This window comes from Nycticebus coucang, chromosome 10 (genome assembly GCF_027406575.1).
Source record: "Nycticebus coucang isolate mNycCou1 chromosome 10, mNycCou1.pri, whole genome shotgun sequence".
Classification (NCBI taxonomy): Eukaryota; Metazoa; Chordata; class Mammalia; order Primates; family Lorisidae; genus Nycticebus; species Nycticebus coucang.
In genome coordinates this window covers 79591261-79611407 of record NC_069789.1, presented here as the reverse complement: position 1 = coordinate 79611407, position 20147 = coordinate 79591261, and the positions used below count along the sequence as shown (strand labels likewise).

General features: G+C 42.2%; 1 protein-coding gene across 1 annotated transcript; it reads right to left on the bottom strand.

Moving 5' to 3' along the window:
- Window positions 1-1248: 1248 nt before the first annotated feature.
- On the bottom strand, window positions 1249-2511 carry LOC128596191 (transmembrane epididymal protein 1-like). Its single transcript, XM_053605742.1, has one exon. The coding sequence runs from the start codon at window positions 2377-2379 to the stop codon at window positions 1474-1476; it is 906 nt and encodes a 301-aa protein (XP_053461717.1). The 5' UTR covers window positions 2380-2511; the 3' UTR covers window positions 1249-1473.
- Between the last annotated feature and the right edge of the window lie 17636 nt (window positions 2512-20147).

Here is a 20147-nt window from a genome sequence, read left to right as displayed (position 1 = left end):
CCTGCATTAGAAGATGTGGGAAAGGGAGGCTCTGGAAGCAAATGTACCTTTATTAAGCATCAACTGTGTTCTATTCTTCTGGAAGATGCAAAGAAAATTAGGTCACTAGGATATGATATGTTCCCTGCTCTTAAGGAGCCTACTTTTAGCTGGTGAGGCAAAACTTACCCTAGAGAAACATGTGAAGTGCAGAACAAAGAAGTTTGTTTGCTCAGTGGCCTGTGCAAAACAAGGAGTAGATGTAGGTGAGCTGCTGAACAGTTTCAGATCCCAGGAGTTTATGAGAATTTTCTGGAGGTGGACTTCTTCTGGAGGAGGAGGGATTAGAGGAGGGATTAGAGGAGGGGATTTAAAGACAGGTATAAAGACACTATGCATAAAATAAATAAATAAAAATAAAATAACATAAAAAAAGACACTATGCATTAAAAATGTGAATGCCAATGGGTTTTGTGTAGGATTTACTAAATAGGATCTAGGAAATTGCTGGGGAGTATCATGGTGGTTAAACAACTAGTTGATCACTTTGCTTTGGCTGGAGTAGAGGTCAGGAATAAAATATGTGGTGGAAGGTGTGAAAATATGATTGATGGAAATTTGAAAAACCAATATGAAGTTGTGTTCTCACTTTGTGTGCCAAGTATATAACTCTGCTAATCCACACAAATTAAACACATATATGTATATGCGTGTGTGTGTGTGTCTATGAGATTCTTATAATTTCAAGCAGGTGTGTAAGTGAATTTTACTATATCTCTTTTTTTCTTTCTTTCTTTTTTATTTTTTTTTTGTAGAGACAGAGTCTCACTTTATGGCCCTCAGTAGAGTGCCGTGGCCTCACACAGCTCACAGCAACCTCCAACTCCTGGGCTTAAGTGATTCTCTTGCCTCAGCCTCCCGAGTAGCTGGGACTACAGGCACCCGTCACAACGCCCGGCTATTTTTTGGTTGCAGTTTGGCCGGGGCTGGGTTTGAACCCGCCACCCTCGGTATATGGGGCTGGCGCCTTACGGACTGAGCCACAGGTGCCGCCCTACTGTATCTCTTGATGCTGTTTCCACATGTCACTTTAGTTAGCCAACAGAAATACTGACCATTGCAATTTTGATTTATGGGAAGTCTTTATTCCTCAAGTAAAAACCCAAAGAGGCAGCTGGTGATGGCATTGATGCTGGACTCTGGTCCCCGCTTCAAAGGCCTCCCTTCTATTGTTCTGTCTCTACCATGGTTATCTCTGCCACACGCCCCTACTCCCTTGATCCTCTTCCTTCTCTCCAAATTCCCTGTCATCCACCTAATTACAGCATGCCCCTTTCTCAGGTTCCTCTCTCTGTCTCCTCAGCCACTAGAGGCTCTGTGACAGGGATGACACTCCAGACCACCTGCTGTCCATCAGGGCCATTACCTTCACTGGCTGACGCAACCCATAGGAGGAAGATGGAGTGCAGTATGTGCGGGCATCATAGCCTTGTCTCAGAGGGAGCACTTTGAAAGGAGGGGAGCCTGGTCATCTTTCTCTGACTGCTCCATTTCCTGCAGCATCATGTAGAGGGGGCCTGGCGTGCTTGTGTGATATGGAGCTTCTTTGGACCTCATCACCTTCAAGCTGGGGCTGTAACAGCGATGCCATAAAAGCGAGAAGCCATAGATTCCCAACAAGCATGAGGCATTGATCATCAGATGCCAGCAGAAGAAGGTGGTGACAAACATGAGGTCACTGATGTCATCGTCCTGCCATGGGTAGCCGGAGATTGGTCTGAATAGGATAAAGCCCGACTGCATCAGCCAGGAGCCCATCAAGAGAAACAGAAAGGTCTCGATCATCCAGAGGTGAGACATGTCAGGCGCCCACAGCTCTGCCGTCAGCACCAGCACCAGCAGGAAGACCAGCACGGTGAACAGAGAATGGACTTGCAGCTCTATCCCTTCTGAGCCTTTAACATGTGACACCATCAGCAGCAGGAGCTCGTAGAAGCTCAGGGCCAGGGTTCCTTTTTCTAGGACCACACACCTCCGAGGCAGCAGATTCTTGCTCATGACGTCTACACAGCCACTGAGGGTTAGTAGCACGAACATGGTGAGATGCTGCCACTCTTTGGGGTACATAAACCTTGGTGGCACCTGTTTGTTCATGAGCACCATCCCATCATCAAGACAAGTGACCACATAAACCGTTAAGATGGAGCCAGTCACTATCCTCAGCCAGCCTCCATAGGATATTTTCCACAGCCTGGCCCATCTTGTCTTATTCTTGAGAAGACAGGAAGGATATAAGGGAGACTCTTTAAATAGCATGTTCTTGGAGACCACTGTTGCTTGATACAGTCCATAAGAGAATAGATACAGGCCTGGGTAAAAATGACCATTGAACTTCCCCATGTAGTTAGAGGTCTGGCTAACTGAGGAGTGAAGAACAAAACTCAAAACTTCTCCGCCTTCCTTTCCCTGATGGGCCCCTCACGTTTTAGGCTCTATATCCAGAGCTAACTTCTACCTACTTTTATCATTTTCCTCCACCCATTCCACTCCCACAGAAGGAGAAGTTCTGGACACGAGCCGAAGCTTTTGGAAAGTGGGTCTCATTGTTCCATCCCATTCTAGTACACTGGGAACTAACTGACTTCAAACAAGGAAGAGAAATACTTTTTACTATGCACCCGTGGGATTGTGTTTTCTCAGGGGCTCTGCTTTGAACCCTTGAGGAACTTCTGGTCACACATGTACTTCTCTTTTATGGTGTGTTTCCTTCTGCTCCTGTCCAAGCTTGAAGAAGAGGACAGGTCCCTGAGCGTGGAGATTATCCAGAGAAGCCCTGCATTACTCACAGATTTTTTTGTGCATCCTTTAAGACAACTTACTCATATCTTAGGTCTTGTATTGAGAGCAAATATATTTTCTCTGGAGGTAACATTTTGTAAACCTTTGGGTGTGTGCTCCCGTAGATGGTAGATACTGAGCTCCTACTTGGCCTCTTTGTTCTGCTGTAACAGATTTTGAGGACCACCCGGAAAGCTGCTCACCTGCTCTCAATTCTCTCTCCACTGGACAATAGATGAACCTAAAAATCTACCTTTTGAGATCAATTTCAGGATGTTAGGTGTAATCTCTTATTAAAGTACACATATGTGAAGACAAGTAAATCCAATCAGCTCTGTATATTTTAATGTGAATGAGCTCCTCAATTTTACTCTCTCTTTAATTATTATAGACTATGTGTTCAATACCTAGAGGCAGAAAGAGTCCTGGACATTAGGTGACAGCTAGCTGCACAGGGGGGATTACACTCCAGGCAAGAATTTTTTTTTTTTTTTTTTTTTGTAGAGACAGAGTCTCACTTTATGGCCCTCGGTAGAGTGTCATGGCATCACACAGCTCACAGCAACCTCCAACTCCTGGGCTTAAGCGATTCTCTTGGCTCAGCCTCCCGAGTAGCTGGGACTACAGGCGCCCACCACAACGCCTGGCTATTTTTTGGTTGCAGTTCAGCAGGGGCTGGGTTTGAACCCGCCACCCTTGGTATATAGGGCCGGCGCCTTACCGACTGAGCCACAGGCGCCGCCCATCCAGGCAAGAATTTTTATTTTTTATTTTTATGAGACAGCTCACTATGTCACCCTCGGTAGAATGCTTTGACGTTACAGCTCACAGCCACCTCCAACTCTTGGGCTTAAGTGATTCTCTTGCCTCAGCCAGCCAAGAACTGGGACTACAAGTGCCTGCCACAATGCCCAGCTATTTTTTCTTGTTGTTGTTGTTGTTGTAGATGTCATTGTTGTTTGGCCTGGGTTTGAACCCACCAGCCCCAGTGTATGTGGCTGGCATCCTAACTGCTGAGCTATAGGTGCTGAGCCAACATCTTATAAAAATTAATCTTCCCTTATCCAAAGATGGTACTTTCCAAAATCTCCAGTGGATGACGGAAACCATGAATAGTACTGAACCTTATGTATACTATGTTTTTTTCCTATACATACATAACCTATGATAAAGTTTTATTTACAGATTAGGCACAGTAAGAGATTAACAACAAATACTAAAATAAAATAGGACAGAATAACAATACAACATATTGTTATTACAGAATAACAATATTCTGTAATAAAGTGATGTAGATGTGGTTTCCCTCTCTTTCACTCAAAATACTGTAATATTTTTGGACTGTACTTATCTACAGGTCATGGAAACCAAAGAAAGCAAAGCTGTGGATAAAGGGGATAACTACATTTGAGTTGTACAACATACCATTTTGACATACATTATACACTGTGAAGTGATGATTACGGTGAAGCTCATTAATATATCTGTCCCCTCACATAGTTACCTTTTTTGGTGGTGAAAACACTTAAGACCTACTCTCTTTGCACACTTCACGTGTACAATACGGTATTATCAACTGGAATCATCATGCTGTATGTTCACTTTCTAGAACTTACTCATCCTACATGACTGAGACTTTGTACCTTTTGACCAACATTTCCAAATTTCCCCCAGGCCTACCCACCTAGCCACTATTCTCATTCTACTTTCTGTTTCTATGACTTCAACCTTTTTAGGTTTCACATACAAGTGAGATCATGCATTATTTTTCTTTCTTTGTCTGGGTTTCTGGGTTACTTCATGTAGCATAATGGCCTTCAGGTTCATCCATGTTGTTGCAAATGGTAGGATCTCCTTCTTTTTAAAGGTTGAATAATATACCATTGTGTGTATATATACACATCACAATTTCTTTATTAATCTGTTGATGGACACTTAGTTTCCATATCTTGGGTATTGTGAATAATATTGCAGTGAACATGAGAGTGCAGATATCTCTTTGAGTTACTGATTTCATTTCCTTTGGCTATACACCCAGAAGTGGGATACTGGATCATATGGTAGTCCTATTTTTTAATTTTTTGTTTTTTTGAGACAGAGTCTCACTTTGTCCCCTTGGGTAGAATGCCATGGCATCATAGCTCACAGCAAACTCAAAGTCCTGGGGTCAAGTGATCCTCTTGCTTCAGCCTCCCAAGTAGCCAGGACTACAGGTGCCCGCCACAACGCCCGGCTATTTTTTAGAGATGGGATCTTGCTCTTGCTCAGGCTGGTCTTGAACTCCTGAGCTCAGGCAAATTACCCTCCTTATCCTCCCAAAATGCTAGGATCACAGGTGTGAGCCACCTCACCCAGCCTCTATTTTTAAACTTTTGAGAAACCTCTATACTGTTTTCCATAATGGTTACACCAATTTACATTTCCACCATGATATACAAGGGTTCCCTTTTCCCCACATCCTCATCAGCATTTCTCATCTTTTGTCTTTTTGATTATAGCCATCCTAACAGGTGTGAGGTTATATTTCTTTGTGGTTTTTATTTGCATTTCCCTAATAATTAGTGATGTTCAGTGCCTTTTCATATCCCTGTTGGTCATTTTTATGTCTTGTGAAAAATATCTCTTACCACTGTAGGTTTTTTACCCATTTTTAATTTTTTTTCTATTTAGAAATGACCAAGAAAGTGAAATATCTGTATACTGAAAACTATAAAACATTGATGAGAGAAACAGAAAAGATACAAATTAATGGAAAAATGTTATCTTCATGGATTGGAAGAATCAATATTGTTAACATGTCCATACTACCCAAACCAATCTACACATCCAACACAATTCCTATTAAAATTGCAACAGTAATTTTCACAGAAATAAAATAAATAATCCTAAAATTTCAATGGAATCATGAACCACACTGAAAAGACAAACCAATTTTGAGAAAGAAGAACTAAGTTGGTGGCATCATACTTCCTGATTTCAAATTATATTATAAAGCTATAGAATTCAAAACATCATGATCCTGACATAAAGACAGAAATATATACCAAAGAAACAGAATAGAGAGCCCAGAAATAAACTCACACATATACAATCAACTGATTATTGGTAAGGGAACCAAAAATACACAATGCAGAAAGGATAATCTCTTTAATAAACGGTTTAGGGAAAACTGGATATCCATATGCAAAAGAATGAAATTGAACCTTCATCTGACATCTTTCACACAAATTAACTTAAAATGTGTCAAAGATTATAATGTAAGATCTGAAACCATAACTGCTATAGTAAAACGGGGGAAAAGCTCCTTGATAGTGGTCTTGACAATGGTTTTTTTAGATATGACACCAAAAGCATGGGCACCTAAACCAAAAATAAACAAGTGGAACTATATTAAGCTAAAAAGCTTCTGGACAACAAAGGAAACAATCAATAGAAGGAAAAGACAGCCTACAGAATGGGAGAAAATAGTTGCAAACCATATGCTGATTTGAATATTTGTCCCTTCTAAAATGCATGTTGAAATTTACTTCCCAGTGTGGCAGTATTGAAAGATAGGAACTTTTAGAGGTGATTGGGCTATGAGGTCTCTGTCTTTATAGGTCTCTAACTCATTCATGGATTCATGGATTCATGGATTAATGAGTTAATTATTAGTGAGTTACTATGGGCGTAGGACTTGGGGCTGTATAAGAAGAGTGATTTGAGCTGTCACTCTGCAGGGAGTCCCCACTAGTAAAAAGGCTCTCACCAGGAGCAGCCCCTCAACTTGGGACTTTCCAGCCTCCATAACTATAGGGAATAAATTGCTTTTCTTTAAAAATTTCCACTTTCAAGTATTCTGTTGTAAGCAACAGAAAATGGACTAAAATGCCATTTATCTGGTAAGGAATTAATATCCAAAATATATAAAATTCTTTATTTAAAGAGTATGATGGAGAACAAAGTGCAGGGAATGTGAGATATCCCTTGCACACAAATAGCTCTGGGCATATTGCAGGGAGAACATGGAACAGGAGTTTCTATGAAGCTGAGGGGTGTACTTAAGGGAGAGGAAGTTCATCACAGAACAGGAGCTTTGCTGACTTCAGTTTTCTGCATCATCATCTGTGCTTGCTCTACAGGGAGGCAGCACCCGTATCCTGGCAGTGCCCCCACTGCCCCTGAGCCATCAGTATCTACACACTTAATCTCCTCCCACCCAAGTATTCCCCACACCCACTTAATCTAATCACACTCCACATAATGACATTTCATTTAACAATGGAACACATATACAACTGTGGTCCCATAAGATTATAATAAAGCCCCGAAATTCTTATCATCTAGTGACATAATAGCCATAATCTTAACATCGTAGTAGAATGCATTACCACATGTTTGTAGCGATACTGGGTAAACCGACTGCGATTGTATGGAAGTGTACAGTAACGTTTTAGGCCCTCACATTCATTCACTGCCCACTCGCTGACTCGCCCAGAACAACTTCCAGTCCTGCAAGCTCCTTTGTGGTAAATGCCCCATAGAGGTTTACCATTTTGATCTCTTATACGTATTTTTACTGTACTTTTTTATGTTCAAATACCCACATGTTACCATTGCCTTCCAATTGCCTATAGCCTCCAGTACAATAACATGCTGTACAGGTGTGTAGCCCTACAGCAAAAGGCTACATGGCCACAATGTGTAGCAGGCTGTGCCTCTAGGTTTCTGGAAATACACTCTAAAATGTTTGCACACCAACAAAATTGCCTGAAGATGCATTTCTCAGATGTATCTCTGTCCTTAAGCAACGCATGACTATATCAGGAAAATCCTGGAAGTCATTTTTGCCAGAGGGAGCGTAGGGGTTTGAATGTGAATATGCTGTTGGATAGATAGCTTAAGCATACTTAGAGAGGGACTTCTCTTCCATATTCCATTTAAACTTCAACCAACTTTTTCTCTCCCTTCTTCCCTTCTTCCTCCCTCCCTTCCTTTAACAAGTGTGGCACAGACTGGCTAACAATGCAAAGAATTCATTTCTTTTTCTTCCTTTGTGTCCCAATAACTACCTTTCCCATCTTGTCTCCCAGTTAGATGCTGCCTTGTAACTAGGTTCTAGCCAGTGGAATGTGAATGAAAGTGATATATAGGTATCACCTTTTGGTCTCTCTCATAAAATTCTCCCTCACGTGCTCTTCCATGCCACTTTCCTTTCTTCTGGCTTTATACATACAGAACATCCAAGCTTCCTTAGGGTGGAAGAGCCCCAAGATAAGGAGCCGGTTTCCTGAGTTACTGCTTGTAGGAAACCTATACTCTGATCTGAAACACTCGATGTACATGGGCAAGACATGAACTTTTTTTTTAAGGAACTAAAATTATTGGATTTCTTTGTTAAAGCAGACAAACAACCTTTATAGAAAAAATTTGGAAAAATACACAAGCAAAAAATGAGAGAAAATTAAGACTTACAATCTCACAACCTGACATTAACTACTGTTAACAGTTTGTTGTAGAAACTCAGCTTTAGGAAGGCAAGGTTGTGAAATGGGGAAAAATTGACTGGAAATTGAGAGCTCAGTATTGCAGTCTCGGTTTTCTCCTAAGTAGCAGAGCTTCAGTTTCTCTGTTAGAAAAAGGGAAGACTTCTGACATCTGTGTTCTCTGGACTGAAGGGTGAGTGGTTGGGAGAGAAACACAGGGTGTTGCCTAGAAGGGAGTGCTGATCACCTCATCATTCTCCTCTGTTTAGCGAGTGGTCAAAACATCCAGAAACCTTCAGAGCTGAATGCTCAGAGAGAAGTGGGACAAAGGGAAGCTGTGAGTGTGATGATGGAGTGGCCCAGGGACGGGAAATCCCTGGTGTTCTCTTAGGTTCTTGCCTTTGCTCTGGTAAATCATTGAGCTGCTCTAAGGAAGAGGGGTCCCTGGTGTAGCAAAGTCCAGGGCTTTACTGAGTATTTGCCATCAGTGAGGAGCTAGTGCATGCTTCTGAGTGACCAGGTTCTAGCTAGAATGACTGCTAGGGTGAAAATGGTCTGCATTTGTTCACTAGTAATATTAGTTCTAGTGCCTTGGTGAATGGGGGGTGGACAAAGACATACCATTCATCTCCTGACCACTGCATTTAACTCTACCCACTTGACCACTCCTGGCAGCTGGGATTATTGTCAACAGTCTGGGGCTGAGGCAGAAATGTACACTGGCACACCAGTGGTCACAGTTGAAAGTGGCACAGATGTGGGACAAATAGCCCCACATAGCATCCCATCTGGGACGTTTAGTCCCCCTCGTTGGCCGGACATCAAGGGTACGCATTGTTCACTGAAACACGAGCATCCTGATCCCAGGACTTTGAAGATAGGAATCTCCTATCCCAAACCAGACGCTGCCCACGAACAGCTGAGAAAGAAGCCAAAGGTGGTGAATGATTAGCAAAACTGGCAGATGGCTCCAGTCTGCGGACACGGAGGACCTGGAAAGCTGTTTCATAGGGAAAACTCAGCCAGATCACAGGAGCCCGGGGAGGTAGGCCCTTCGGAGCTGCTCCCTGGTGAGACTCCTCCAGACCTGTCTCCCCAGCACCAGCACTCCACCTTCCTGAGGGTCCGAGGCTCTGTCACTGCTACCTACTTATCTGGCACCATGTAATACTCCAGTGAGCAAGAAGGTTTTCAAGAATCCAGTAAAATGAGCTGTGGTGGCATGATCTTGTCCTCACAGAGCTTACAATACGGTTAAAGATGTAACACATAGACACATAGGAAATATACAGATACATATTAAAGAAGTATTTAGATTCAGGGAATGTGGTGCTGAGTAATGTGTCAAAAGCATTTTAGAGGACTTCTGTGACAAGAGCTGTTTATAAGGGAGACACAAGGTTAGAGTCATCCCTAGACATGTCCTAAAACTGCTGGTTACTATGTTTGAGTGTTAAGATTTCGTCTAAACCTCTTTCAAAGCACCTTCTAATCTGTCTCTCTTTGGTTACTTAAATTGTCATTACCTTCATCATCATCATTTGTAACTCATTTTATTGCATCGGGAAATAGCTCCAGGGGAGAGAGATCAGCTGTGTGTCCAGGGGCTGATTCAAGATCTCACAGGTAGCATTTCTATGGAGAAGCAGCCCAAGGGCAGAGTCCAGGCCTCATCCTGCCAGACTTAGTACTTCAAACAGAGGTGTGAGGAAAATTTTGTTGCTAGTCTAGAACCACTGTCTACCCTTCTCCTCTCTCCTCTACCTCTGGCAGCTGTGTTTCATTGATGGCAATAATGACCTTTTCTGCACCCCAGCTTCTGGTTGGGTTTGCTGGTGGAAGGCATAGGAAGGAGGCTGGTGAACAGGGGGACAGTGGGTCCAGCATGTCCTTTCCTGGGTTCCCTCTCTGTGGGGTGGTGGCAGGTTGGTTGCGTCATCTTCAGAAGGCCCCAGCTCCAGCAGGAGGGCAGCTCCTACAACGGGAGCCACCTCTTGGGTCTAGGTGCAGTTATGGCTCTTAGAATTGTTAACCCCTGGCACCTTAGCATTCCTGCCAGCATGATTTTAAATGGCTTCTTTAGTTAACACCTAACAGTTTTACATCATTTGAGTGTACAATTCTGGATCAACGATTGATACACTAACTGATATTTGGAATGACTTCAAGAGTGGACCTTAAGATGGAATTCTGAGACTAGGTTCTCACATATTGGAAAAATACATGGATAACCTCCCTTCCAGGGAAAAAGATATTTAACATACAGTAGCACCCTAGTTTCTCACACAATTGTGGCATGGATTGAAGTACACATGCAGGGCAAGGGGTAGGAAGAGCAAGTGTCTTTGGCAAAGTGATAAGACAGTGACAATAGCGATTATAACAATGTCAGGGTTAACCGACTCCTTTCAGTGCCAGAGAGCTGTCCAGAGTGGTCACTACTAACCTCATGTGGCTATTTACATTAAAATTAAGCTTAATTATAATTAAATAAAATTTTAAATTCAGTTCTTTGGTCACACTAGCCACATTTCAAGTGTTCAATCACCACATGTGGCCAGTGACAGTTATATTATAGGACAGTGTAAGTTGGGAACATTTTCTTTCTTTCTTTTTTTTTTTTTTGAGACAGAGTCTCACTATGTCACCCTTGGTAGAGTGTTGTGGCATCACAGCTCACAGCAACCTCCAACTCTTGGGTTTAAACAAGTGTCTTGCCTCAGCCTCCCAAGTAGCTGGGACTACAGGTGCCCTCCACCACAACTGGCTATTTTTTTGGTTGCAGTCATCACTGCTGTTTAGCAGGCCCAGGCAGGGCTCGAACCCACCCGCCTCGGTGTATGTGGCTGGCACCCTACTCACTGAGCTACAGACACCGAGCCAGTTGGGAACATTTTCATCACTGCAAAAGTCATATTGGGCAATGCTATTCAAGACAGTATACAAAGCAGAAAAAAAATGGAAGACTTTTCACGCTCATTTCTGAAGATGGGAGGGAAATGAAAAAGCCTTTCTGCCAAGTTCACAGGAATTCCTCATTTCTTAGAGTTGCAGGGCAGAGAAGAATTTTGCCAATTGCTGAGTTGTATGGCGTGTGCAGTCTCTAGTGCTAAGTGGGCACTGCTGGGATGGGAGTGGGACCCTGAGATACGGCAGGGAGAAACAGGGCAGGCCAAGAACTTTGAACTCCCCAATTTCCTAGAACCTTTTTTTCTGATTGAGGAATTCCCTTTTCCACCAGAGAGAAAGGCTTCCCCTGAAGAGACACCTGTTGATAACAGTACCTGAGAGAGCATCATCCCAAAGGGATGCCAATCTCTGTGGGCTCCCCTGCCTCTCTGATTACCTTCAAGACCATAACAAGAATAGGTCCCAGATAAGTGTGTATAGGACCTGGTCTGAGGTGGGAGAGGAAATTGATACATGAAAATCATAAGATCCTGCCAATCAGTTTTGGCGAGTTCGGGGAGCATGGACTTGAATGAATTCTAAAGGGATTTGACCATGTCAAGTGAGATTAAGGAGTCGATTGAGCCATATTTTAGCAATATAAATTTACTTTCCCAAGATTCTGGATTTAATATATTGGCTTGAGCAAATAGGAGTTATATATAAAGTCTGCTAGGATAGCCAATTGAAAGTGGGACTCAGTGGTGGCCTAGAGTCAGTGGAATTGACATACGGGAATTTCCCTGGCAAACTCCAGAGAAGCACTGCTTAGTAAACTTTCTGCAATGATGGGAATTTTCTATAATTTATGCTGTCCAATACAATAACTTTTAGCTGCCTGTGGTTACTAAGCACTTAAAATGTGGCTGGTGCAACTAAGAAACTGAATTTTAATTTTTTTAAAATTTTAATTCATTTAAATTTAGCACATAAGGCCAGGTGTGGTGGCTCACACCTGTAATCCTAGCACCCTGGGAGGCTGAGGTGGGTGGATAGCTTGACCTCACAGGTTTGAGACCAGCCTGAGCAAAATACAAGATCCTGTCTCTACTAAAAATAGAAAAACTGAGGCAAGAGGATCGCTTGAGCCCAAGAGTTGAAGGTTGCTGTGAGCTATGACACCATAGCACTCTATCCAGGGCAACAGCTTGAGAAATACAAAAATAAAAATAAATAAATAAATAAATAAATTTAACACAGGTGGCTATAGGCTACTACTGTGTTGGGTGATGCCCGTCTTGGTTAAGGCGTGTGAAGTCTTTGGGGAATGACGATGTGAGGATGGACCCACAAAGGACAACCTGCTCAGACACCCTTTTGTCGTGACGGGTGTAGGCTTGGAGGAGACTTTTTTCCTGAGTCCACTCTGGCTTCCTTGTACAGGCTTTGATATATGGAGTCATCACTCACTTTTTAACAGTTTTTCCACGTCTATTTTTTTTTTCCTCTTTAACCCAGAAGTTATCTAGAAGACTGTCTTAATTTTCAAGAGGGTACACTATGAAAGGGGCTTCAAGGGGGATGGGAGGAAAACCCACCCTGCTGAACCAGGAAGTCTGGAGGGCCCATGAGAATGTGGGTATGAAGTAACCTAAGTAACCAATGACCAATAGAAAGAGACAATCAATGACCAATAGAAAAGGGCAATATTGCCTGGAGGCACAGAGAGGCCAATGAAAGACTTACAGCCAATTTCAAATGGAGTGTTTAATACCCCTGCAGGCCTTTGTCTAGGTCTCTCTCACCTTTTCTCCTTCATGAGAGGGACCTCTTCCAACTCTCTTTGGAAGTGCTCTAAACTTTCTCTTTGTTCTTCCTAAACAAAATCTTTCTTTGCTACTCTGAAATGTGTGTAAGTTACTTTTGCTTTCTATCCACGCTGTCTGTGCCTTTCCAGTTTCCATTCATTCAATTAACCCATACACCCCCACCCCCCCACACACACACACCCACCCCACCCTACCCCCCTTGGTTGAACTTTCCAGCTGAGCCAAGTAATGGAACCAGGTGAACTGGGTTCAGGGAACTGGGACCCCTGATCCCCCAAAATTTTCAAATAAATTGTGTTTTATTTTTTCCTTTTAGTATTTTTTATATTGATGTTATTGCTGCTTTTTTTCTGGAATGTATTGTTTTTCTTCACAAATGTTCCTTCAGTAGTATTCAAATCTATATTCTTATTTTTCTCTATGTATTTATTTGTTTAGAGCAGGCGTCCTCAAACTTTTTAAACAGGGGGCCAATTCACTGTCCCTCAGACCGTTGGCAGGCTGGACTATAGTTTAAAAAAAAAAAAAACTATGAACAAATTCCTATGCACACTGCACGTATCTTATTTCGAAGTAAAAAACCAACATGGGAACAAATACAATCACACCGCCTTGTGTGGCCCGAGGGCCGCAGTTTGAGGATCCCTGGTTTAGAGACAGAGTCTCACCTTGTTGCCCTGGGTAGAGTGCAGTGGCATCATAGCATTCTTGGGCTCAAGAGATCCTCTTGCTTCAGTCTCCCAAGTAGCTGGGACTATAGGGACAACTCCCAGCTGGTTTATATTCTTATTTTTTAATATGATGTGATTATTTCTGAAATGAATATTATGCTCTTTGGCTATGGATCTGAATTGTTTATTTCTTTTAGAATTTCTATCAATATTGATTTTATGCGTGTATTTATAATACACACATATAATGCTACATTGTCATTGCAGTAAGATTCATAAATGCTATGTCTTCTTGGAAAATTGAACTTAATAGAAAGAAAAAAATATCTTTGTCCCTCTTAATTGCTAATGCTTCTCAACTTTTCTCTTTTGTCTGATATTAATGTTACACCATCTGTTTTCTTATTACTTTTCTAATATGTTTTTAATGCTATGTTTTAACCTTTTTGTACACCATTATTTTAAGCATGTGTCTTTTAAATACTATGTAGTTTGACTTTGTATTTTAACCTGTTCTAAAAATCTATGTTACCTTAACAAGAGAGCTTAAAATACTTAAATTTATGGTGATCATTGGTATATATGAACTTACTGATGTATTTTGGATCCAAATTCTTCCTTTAAAAAAATTATAGAAATGAATAACTTACATTTACTAGAATCGAAATTTCAAAACAAGGATACATCTGTTAGAATTGCAGGTGAGAGGAGCTTCCAGTTGAGACCATTGCTGTGTCTTTGTGTTATCCAACTTTTCTCACCCCTTCCAGCTCCAGTTTTGTAAAACTTTACGGACAATCCTAGTGAATCCCAGTGAATCTTGACATGCCACATATGTAAAACAGGCCTCGATTTCTCATAGCACCGATTTGTGTGACAGCCTTTATTCTTTTGTTCCTCAACTAAATGAAGTTTGATATATGAAGTTTAATTAAAACCAAGGCCTTCCTTCGCTGGAACCCCACTCAAATCAACATCATCTAATGCAATATTGGTTATTGGTTAGTGTCTTTTCTGCCTGCTAAGAAAGATTAGAACATTTTGAGTTATCTTAGGAAGCAATAGGGTGAGGTGGTTAATAATAGCATGGACTCTAGGAATACTCTGTCCTACGGATGGAATCCCAACTTATCATGTTTTCACCATTCAATAATTATAAGAGCTCAGTCCAATAACTTCTCTAAGCTCCATTTTCCTCATATGTAATGTGAGGAATAAAATAGTATCACTATCTACAGTAGTATCCCTCTAGAGGGTGACTGTGTGGGTTAGAAGAGATAATTCATGTAAAAACCCTCATCACATAGAAAGAACTTGAAAATGGTAGCCGATATTAACAATGAGTATCTTAGTCCACACCTAGGACTGTAGACTTTTTACACCAATTGTCGTTTCCTTAACCCCCCATGAAAGAGAGCTGTAGAGCTTCTTTTATGAGACATAATCAACTTCCCTTGATATTCTTCGCATTCCCAAGGCGGTCTGAAGATGTCAGCCCATGAACAGAGGACCTGAGGTTTAAACAGGTACCACCTTCACTGGCCTCATACTTGAAACCTCTGCCCTATTTTTACCTGTTTTGTCTGTAGTTGCTGTGTCAAGGAGACCTGGCCTTAATGAAATATTCAGTACTGGATCTTTTCATGTCCCAAATTAACTTTAATGAGCAAACAGGGAAAGATCAAGAGGGCTGCGACTGGGACTTAGGGGAAACTTTGAAGCAGAAGCCAGGATGGGGTGGATGCCCTCTGGCAATTGGCCAGCGTTTGCTTTTGATGACAGCGAACCCTCAGATCTTGTTCATCTGAGGAGCAAACAGGGACCGCGGTACTGGAATACCTGAGATTTCATCTTTTGCAATGCCTCTGTGTTTCTCGTTCAGCAAACATGTGTCAAACACCTGCTGTGAGCAAGAACTCATTCTAACCCTTTTTCTATTCAATGCTTTAGGTAATACCTAGGTGAGCAAGGCACTGTCAGTGCTATGAAGGATTTTATAATCTAGAAGAGGAAATAAGATGTGCACAAGTGGCCACATTAGGAGCGGGTCTGTGACATGTCATAAAAGAGGTGCAAAATCCCATGTGATAGAGAAGGGCACAGTTGCTTCCACCTTAGAGGGAACTGAGACCTCTAGATGCAGGAAGTTAAATGGGGCCTGGCCTTTTTAGAGTGGTGGAATCTGAGGAGATGAGCAGTGGTCATTTAGTGAAGCATATAGAGAGCCAGAACACTGGCAGACATGTCCAGGGAATGTTCTAAAGACAGCGAGTTGTACCTACTGTGTTTCTGCTACCTGTATTTTCATGAGAAAAATCTCTCAATCAGTTTCTGCCTCATTTTCCCCGTAAGTACAATGGGGCTAATTCCATCTGCTTCTCCAAACTGTAAAGATGTGATGATTTATATTGTAATAGGCAGAGGATGGAGATCATTGTATGTGCTCAAATAATGGAAGTTAGTGTCTCTCACACCTGTTTGTTTCTTTCCTTTATTCCCTAAGCTGGTGAGAAGCAGATTCCTAAGAATTTCCACTGGAATATGGAGTTTTGGAGCAAAAAGGGGGAGCTGAAAAATCAATACTGACGTTTAAATAAGGAAATTTAGTATTGCCATAGGCAGCCCTCAGCAGGGAAGTCCCCTTCTGTCATAAAGGTATCCTGAGTAGAACAAGTTCTGGACTGAAACCTCAGGGCTCTCTGTCCCCACTATTCCATCCTTGTTACAAACTCCTGGATGGCATGTTCTTCTTTCCAAGTGTCCTGCCACATCCATATCCCCAGAGAACTCTTTTTTCAAAGATACTTCCTTTCCTGTTTCCCCTGTCTTCTGATTGAAGACTTTCCCAGCAAGGAGCTTAACAATTCATCACATGCTCTGTTCTTAGCACTGTGGTCTCCTGGACATGGCTCAGGAGTAGTAGACTTCCTTTGGAATCGTATTTGTCATTTTCCATTTTATCATATTCAACCAAACACATGAAAAAAGATCTCAACCGTAGCTCATCATGTTGTCTCTGAGTTTTGGCAGAGGCCTCAAAGGCTGTTGGTGGGAAGTCTCACTGTTATTCCAAAGGGAGGTGCAGAAGCACGTGTACAGGCCTTTCGAAGAGGAGGCCAGAGTCAATGGAATGGAATACAACAGAATATTATTCAGCCTCCAAGAAGGGGAGCTCAATTTGTGACAACATGGATGAACCTAAAGGACATCTGAGTGAAATAAACCAGACACGAAAGAATCTCACCTCCATATGGAATCTTAAAAAAAAAAAATACAAAAACAAAATTTGAATACATAGAAAGAGAGTAGAAAGTTGGTAACTAGGGGCCAGAAGGGTGGGAGTGGGACTGAAATGGGGAGATGAGGGTCAAAGGGTATATAGTTTCGGTTCTTTAAGATGAGTAAGTTCTGGAGATCTAATGTACAGTGTGAGGACTATGGTTGATAATATTGTATACTGGAAATTTGCTAAGAGTAGATTATAAGTACTTGTTTGACACATAGACAAAAGGTAACTATGCGAGATGATGGGTGTGTTCATTTGTTTGACTGTAGTAATCATTTCACTATGTATTTGTGACAAAACATCGTGTTGTATACCTTAAATATGTATGATAAAATCAATAAATGAATCATACCCTGAACAGTCCTGTAAGCAGCATTCCAAATGGTATTATGGGAATGGGAAAGAAATTCCATCTTAGGATGTGGGAGCCTTTATGGAGAGGGGGATCTGAGCTGGTGTGACGGTGTGAGTATGGCCGAGGCACTTAATGCGGAAGAACTGATAGAGCTGAGAGGGATGAATGAAGTACAGATACAGGGGTGCTCGGAGAACAAGATCATACAGGCTGTCATTGTGGCACTGGGAATAAAAAACAGAGTACATTTTGGAGAAAAAAAAACCATAAATCTTAAATTCTCACAGTACTTTATAGTTTGCAGAGCCTTTCTGGATACCCTATTGCATTTGATATTCACCACAACCCAAGAGATGGGTAGGGAATTTGCTCTTTATACTTATTTAACAACTGAAATAACTGTGGCTCCGTGTAATTATCTTACCCAACAGTATGATAGCAAGTGATGTGAGCCAGGCTTCCTGGCTTCAGATTTATCTGTTAGTTGTTACGTGACATTTGGTCCTGTCCTTCCAAACGTGTTCTGAGAAGTTCAGTGATAGAGGCGACTTAAAATTTTATTTTTGGAACTATATGGGTATGCTGCGAAGATTGTGTCAATGGATCCACTCATTCAACAAACACAGAAATCTCCATTTCAGAGGAGGAGATAGTTAATAAAAAAGAAGCCAGCAATGTGTATATGTGATATTAGATGCTAGGAAAGACTAGAGAGAGAAAAGAAGCAGAGAGAGGGAATAGGACGTGCCAGGCCTGTGGGGACTGCTAATTTTAAATGGGTCATCAGCAAAGTCCTCTGTGATAGTGGTGACACTGGAGCAGAGACCTGGAAACAGTGAGCTACTAGTGAGCCATGCAGATATCTAGGAAGAATTGTCCAAAAGAGGGAATAGTCAATGCAAGGGCCCTAAGGTAGGAGCATGCTTAACATATTTTAGAGAGAAGATCAGGAATCGAGTTTTAGATTGTTGAGTTTTAAATGCTTGTAAATGTACATGTCTGGGGTTCAGAAAGAAAGCCCATGTACCAGGGCAGAGTGAACCAGGGAGAGAATGGGGGGAGACTGGGATGGAGAGAAGCAGAGGGGCTGGACACCACAGGGCTTTGCTTTTTGCTCTGAGGGAGGGGGACGTCGCTGGCGGATTCTGAGCAGGGAAGTTACAATCAGATGTAAGTTTAAATAATTTTGGGTGCTGTGTCGAAAATAGATTCTAAAGACTCAGGAAAGAAGCAAGGAGACCAGAGGCTACAGAAATTATGTAGATGGTGGCTTGGCACCTGTAGCTCAGTGGCTAGGGCACGAGCTACATACACCATGGCAGGCGGGTTCAAACCCAGCCCGGGCCTGCCAAACAACAATGACAACTACAACAAAAAAACAGCCAGGCATCGTGGTGGGTGCCTATAGTCTCAGCTACTTGGGAGACTCAGGCAAAAGAATCACTTAAGCCCAAGAGTTTGAGGTTGCTGTGAGCTGTGATGCCACAGCACTCTACCAAGGGTGACATAGTGAGACTCTGTCTCAAAAAAAAAATTATCTAGCTGGGAGATGATGGCAGCATGGACCAGGATGAGAGAGGTGAGGATGGAAAAGTTGTCAGATTTTGTATGTTTTTTGAAAGTAGTGTCAAGAGGATATAGAGACCAATTACATGTGTCATATAAAGAACGCAACAAAGATGACACTAAAAATGCCTAAACTAGGGAAACAATTTTGCATTTGAGAGGAAAAGGATTAGGGGAAAGACTGGGAGCTTATTTGGGACATTTAAAGATTAACATTCAAGTATTTGATAGCAATTGGTTATAAATGTCTGGAGTTTAGAGAGCAGTCAGGATAAGAATATAGACGTGGGAGTTCATATGTAGTTCTGGTGATTTTCAGTGTCAGACATTGTGAAGGAACTGAGATTTTACCCTCTTCACAAGGTAACAAGGCAGCCTACCACAGGTTTGTGGATGCTGGCAGAAGACATAAGACTCCTACCTCACAGACAGAGGACTTTAGTCCACCAGTAGAAGGAATCAGAGTGTCTGCATGTTCCTGTCCTGGACCCCTGAGGCTCAGTTTCCCCAGCAGTGTGAAGAGAGCCAGAGGATGCCTGCCACAATGTGCCGTGGTTTGCATTCCAGGAAAGGAACCCAGGCTTAGAAAACATGAATCTTTTTTTTTTTTTTTTTGAGACACAGCCTCAAGCTGTCACCGTGGGTAGAGTGCTCTGGCATCACAGCTCACAGCAACCTCTAACTCCTGGGCTCAAGCAATTCTCCTGCCTCCGCCTCCCAAGTAGCTGGGACTACAGGTGCCCGCCACAATGCCCGGCTATTTTTTGGTTGCAGCCGTCATTGTTGTCTGGCTGGATTCGAACCTGCCAGCTCAGGTGTATGTGGCTGGTGCCTTAGCTGCTTGAGCCACAGGCGCCGAGCCGAAAACATGAATCTTTTATAACTGGCAAGAAGCATGCCTATCCATTGCTCCAAAAACCTATTATTTCCATGTTCCAAAGCTGTTTGCTATACAAACATTCTTGAAAAGATAGTCCAGAGTAAAGCCAGCTGTCTTTTGTGTCTGTTTATGCACCATGCCGAGATGAGAGAGATCTCTGGAGAATTGTCTCCCAACATAGTAACACCCTCCTAAGGATCACTGTGCAAATTTTAAGGGGCATTTTCATTTTTTTTAATATTTGGGAGCTCTACTATCATTTCATGGGCCACGGCCAGCAATATTAGATATTTCTTTTCTTTTTTTTTTTTTTTATTTTGGCCGGGGCTAGGTTTGAACCCGCCACCTCCAGCATATGGGACCGGTGCCCTACTCCTTGAGCCACAGGC

Coding starts and splice junctions, on each gene's coding strand:
- LOC128596191 (XM_053605742.1), bottom strand. CDS start 2,379: ATGGGGAAGTTCAATGGTCATTTTTACCCAGGCCTGTATCTATTCTCT.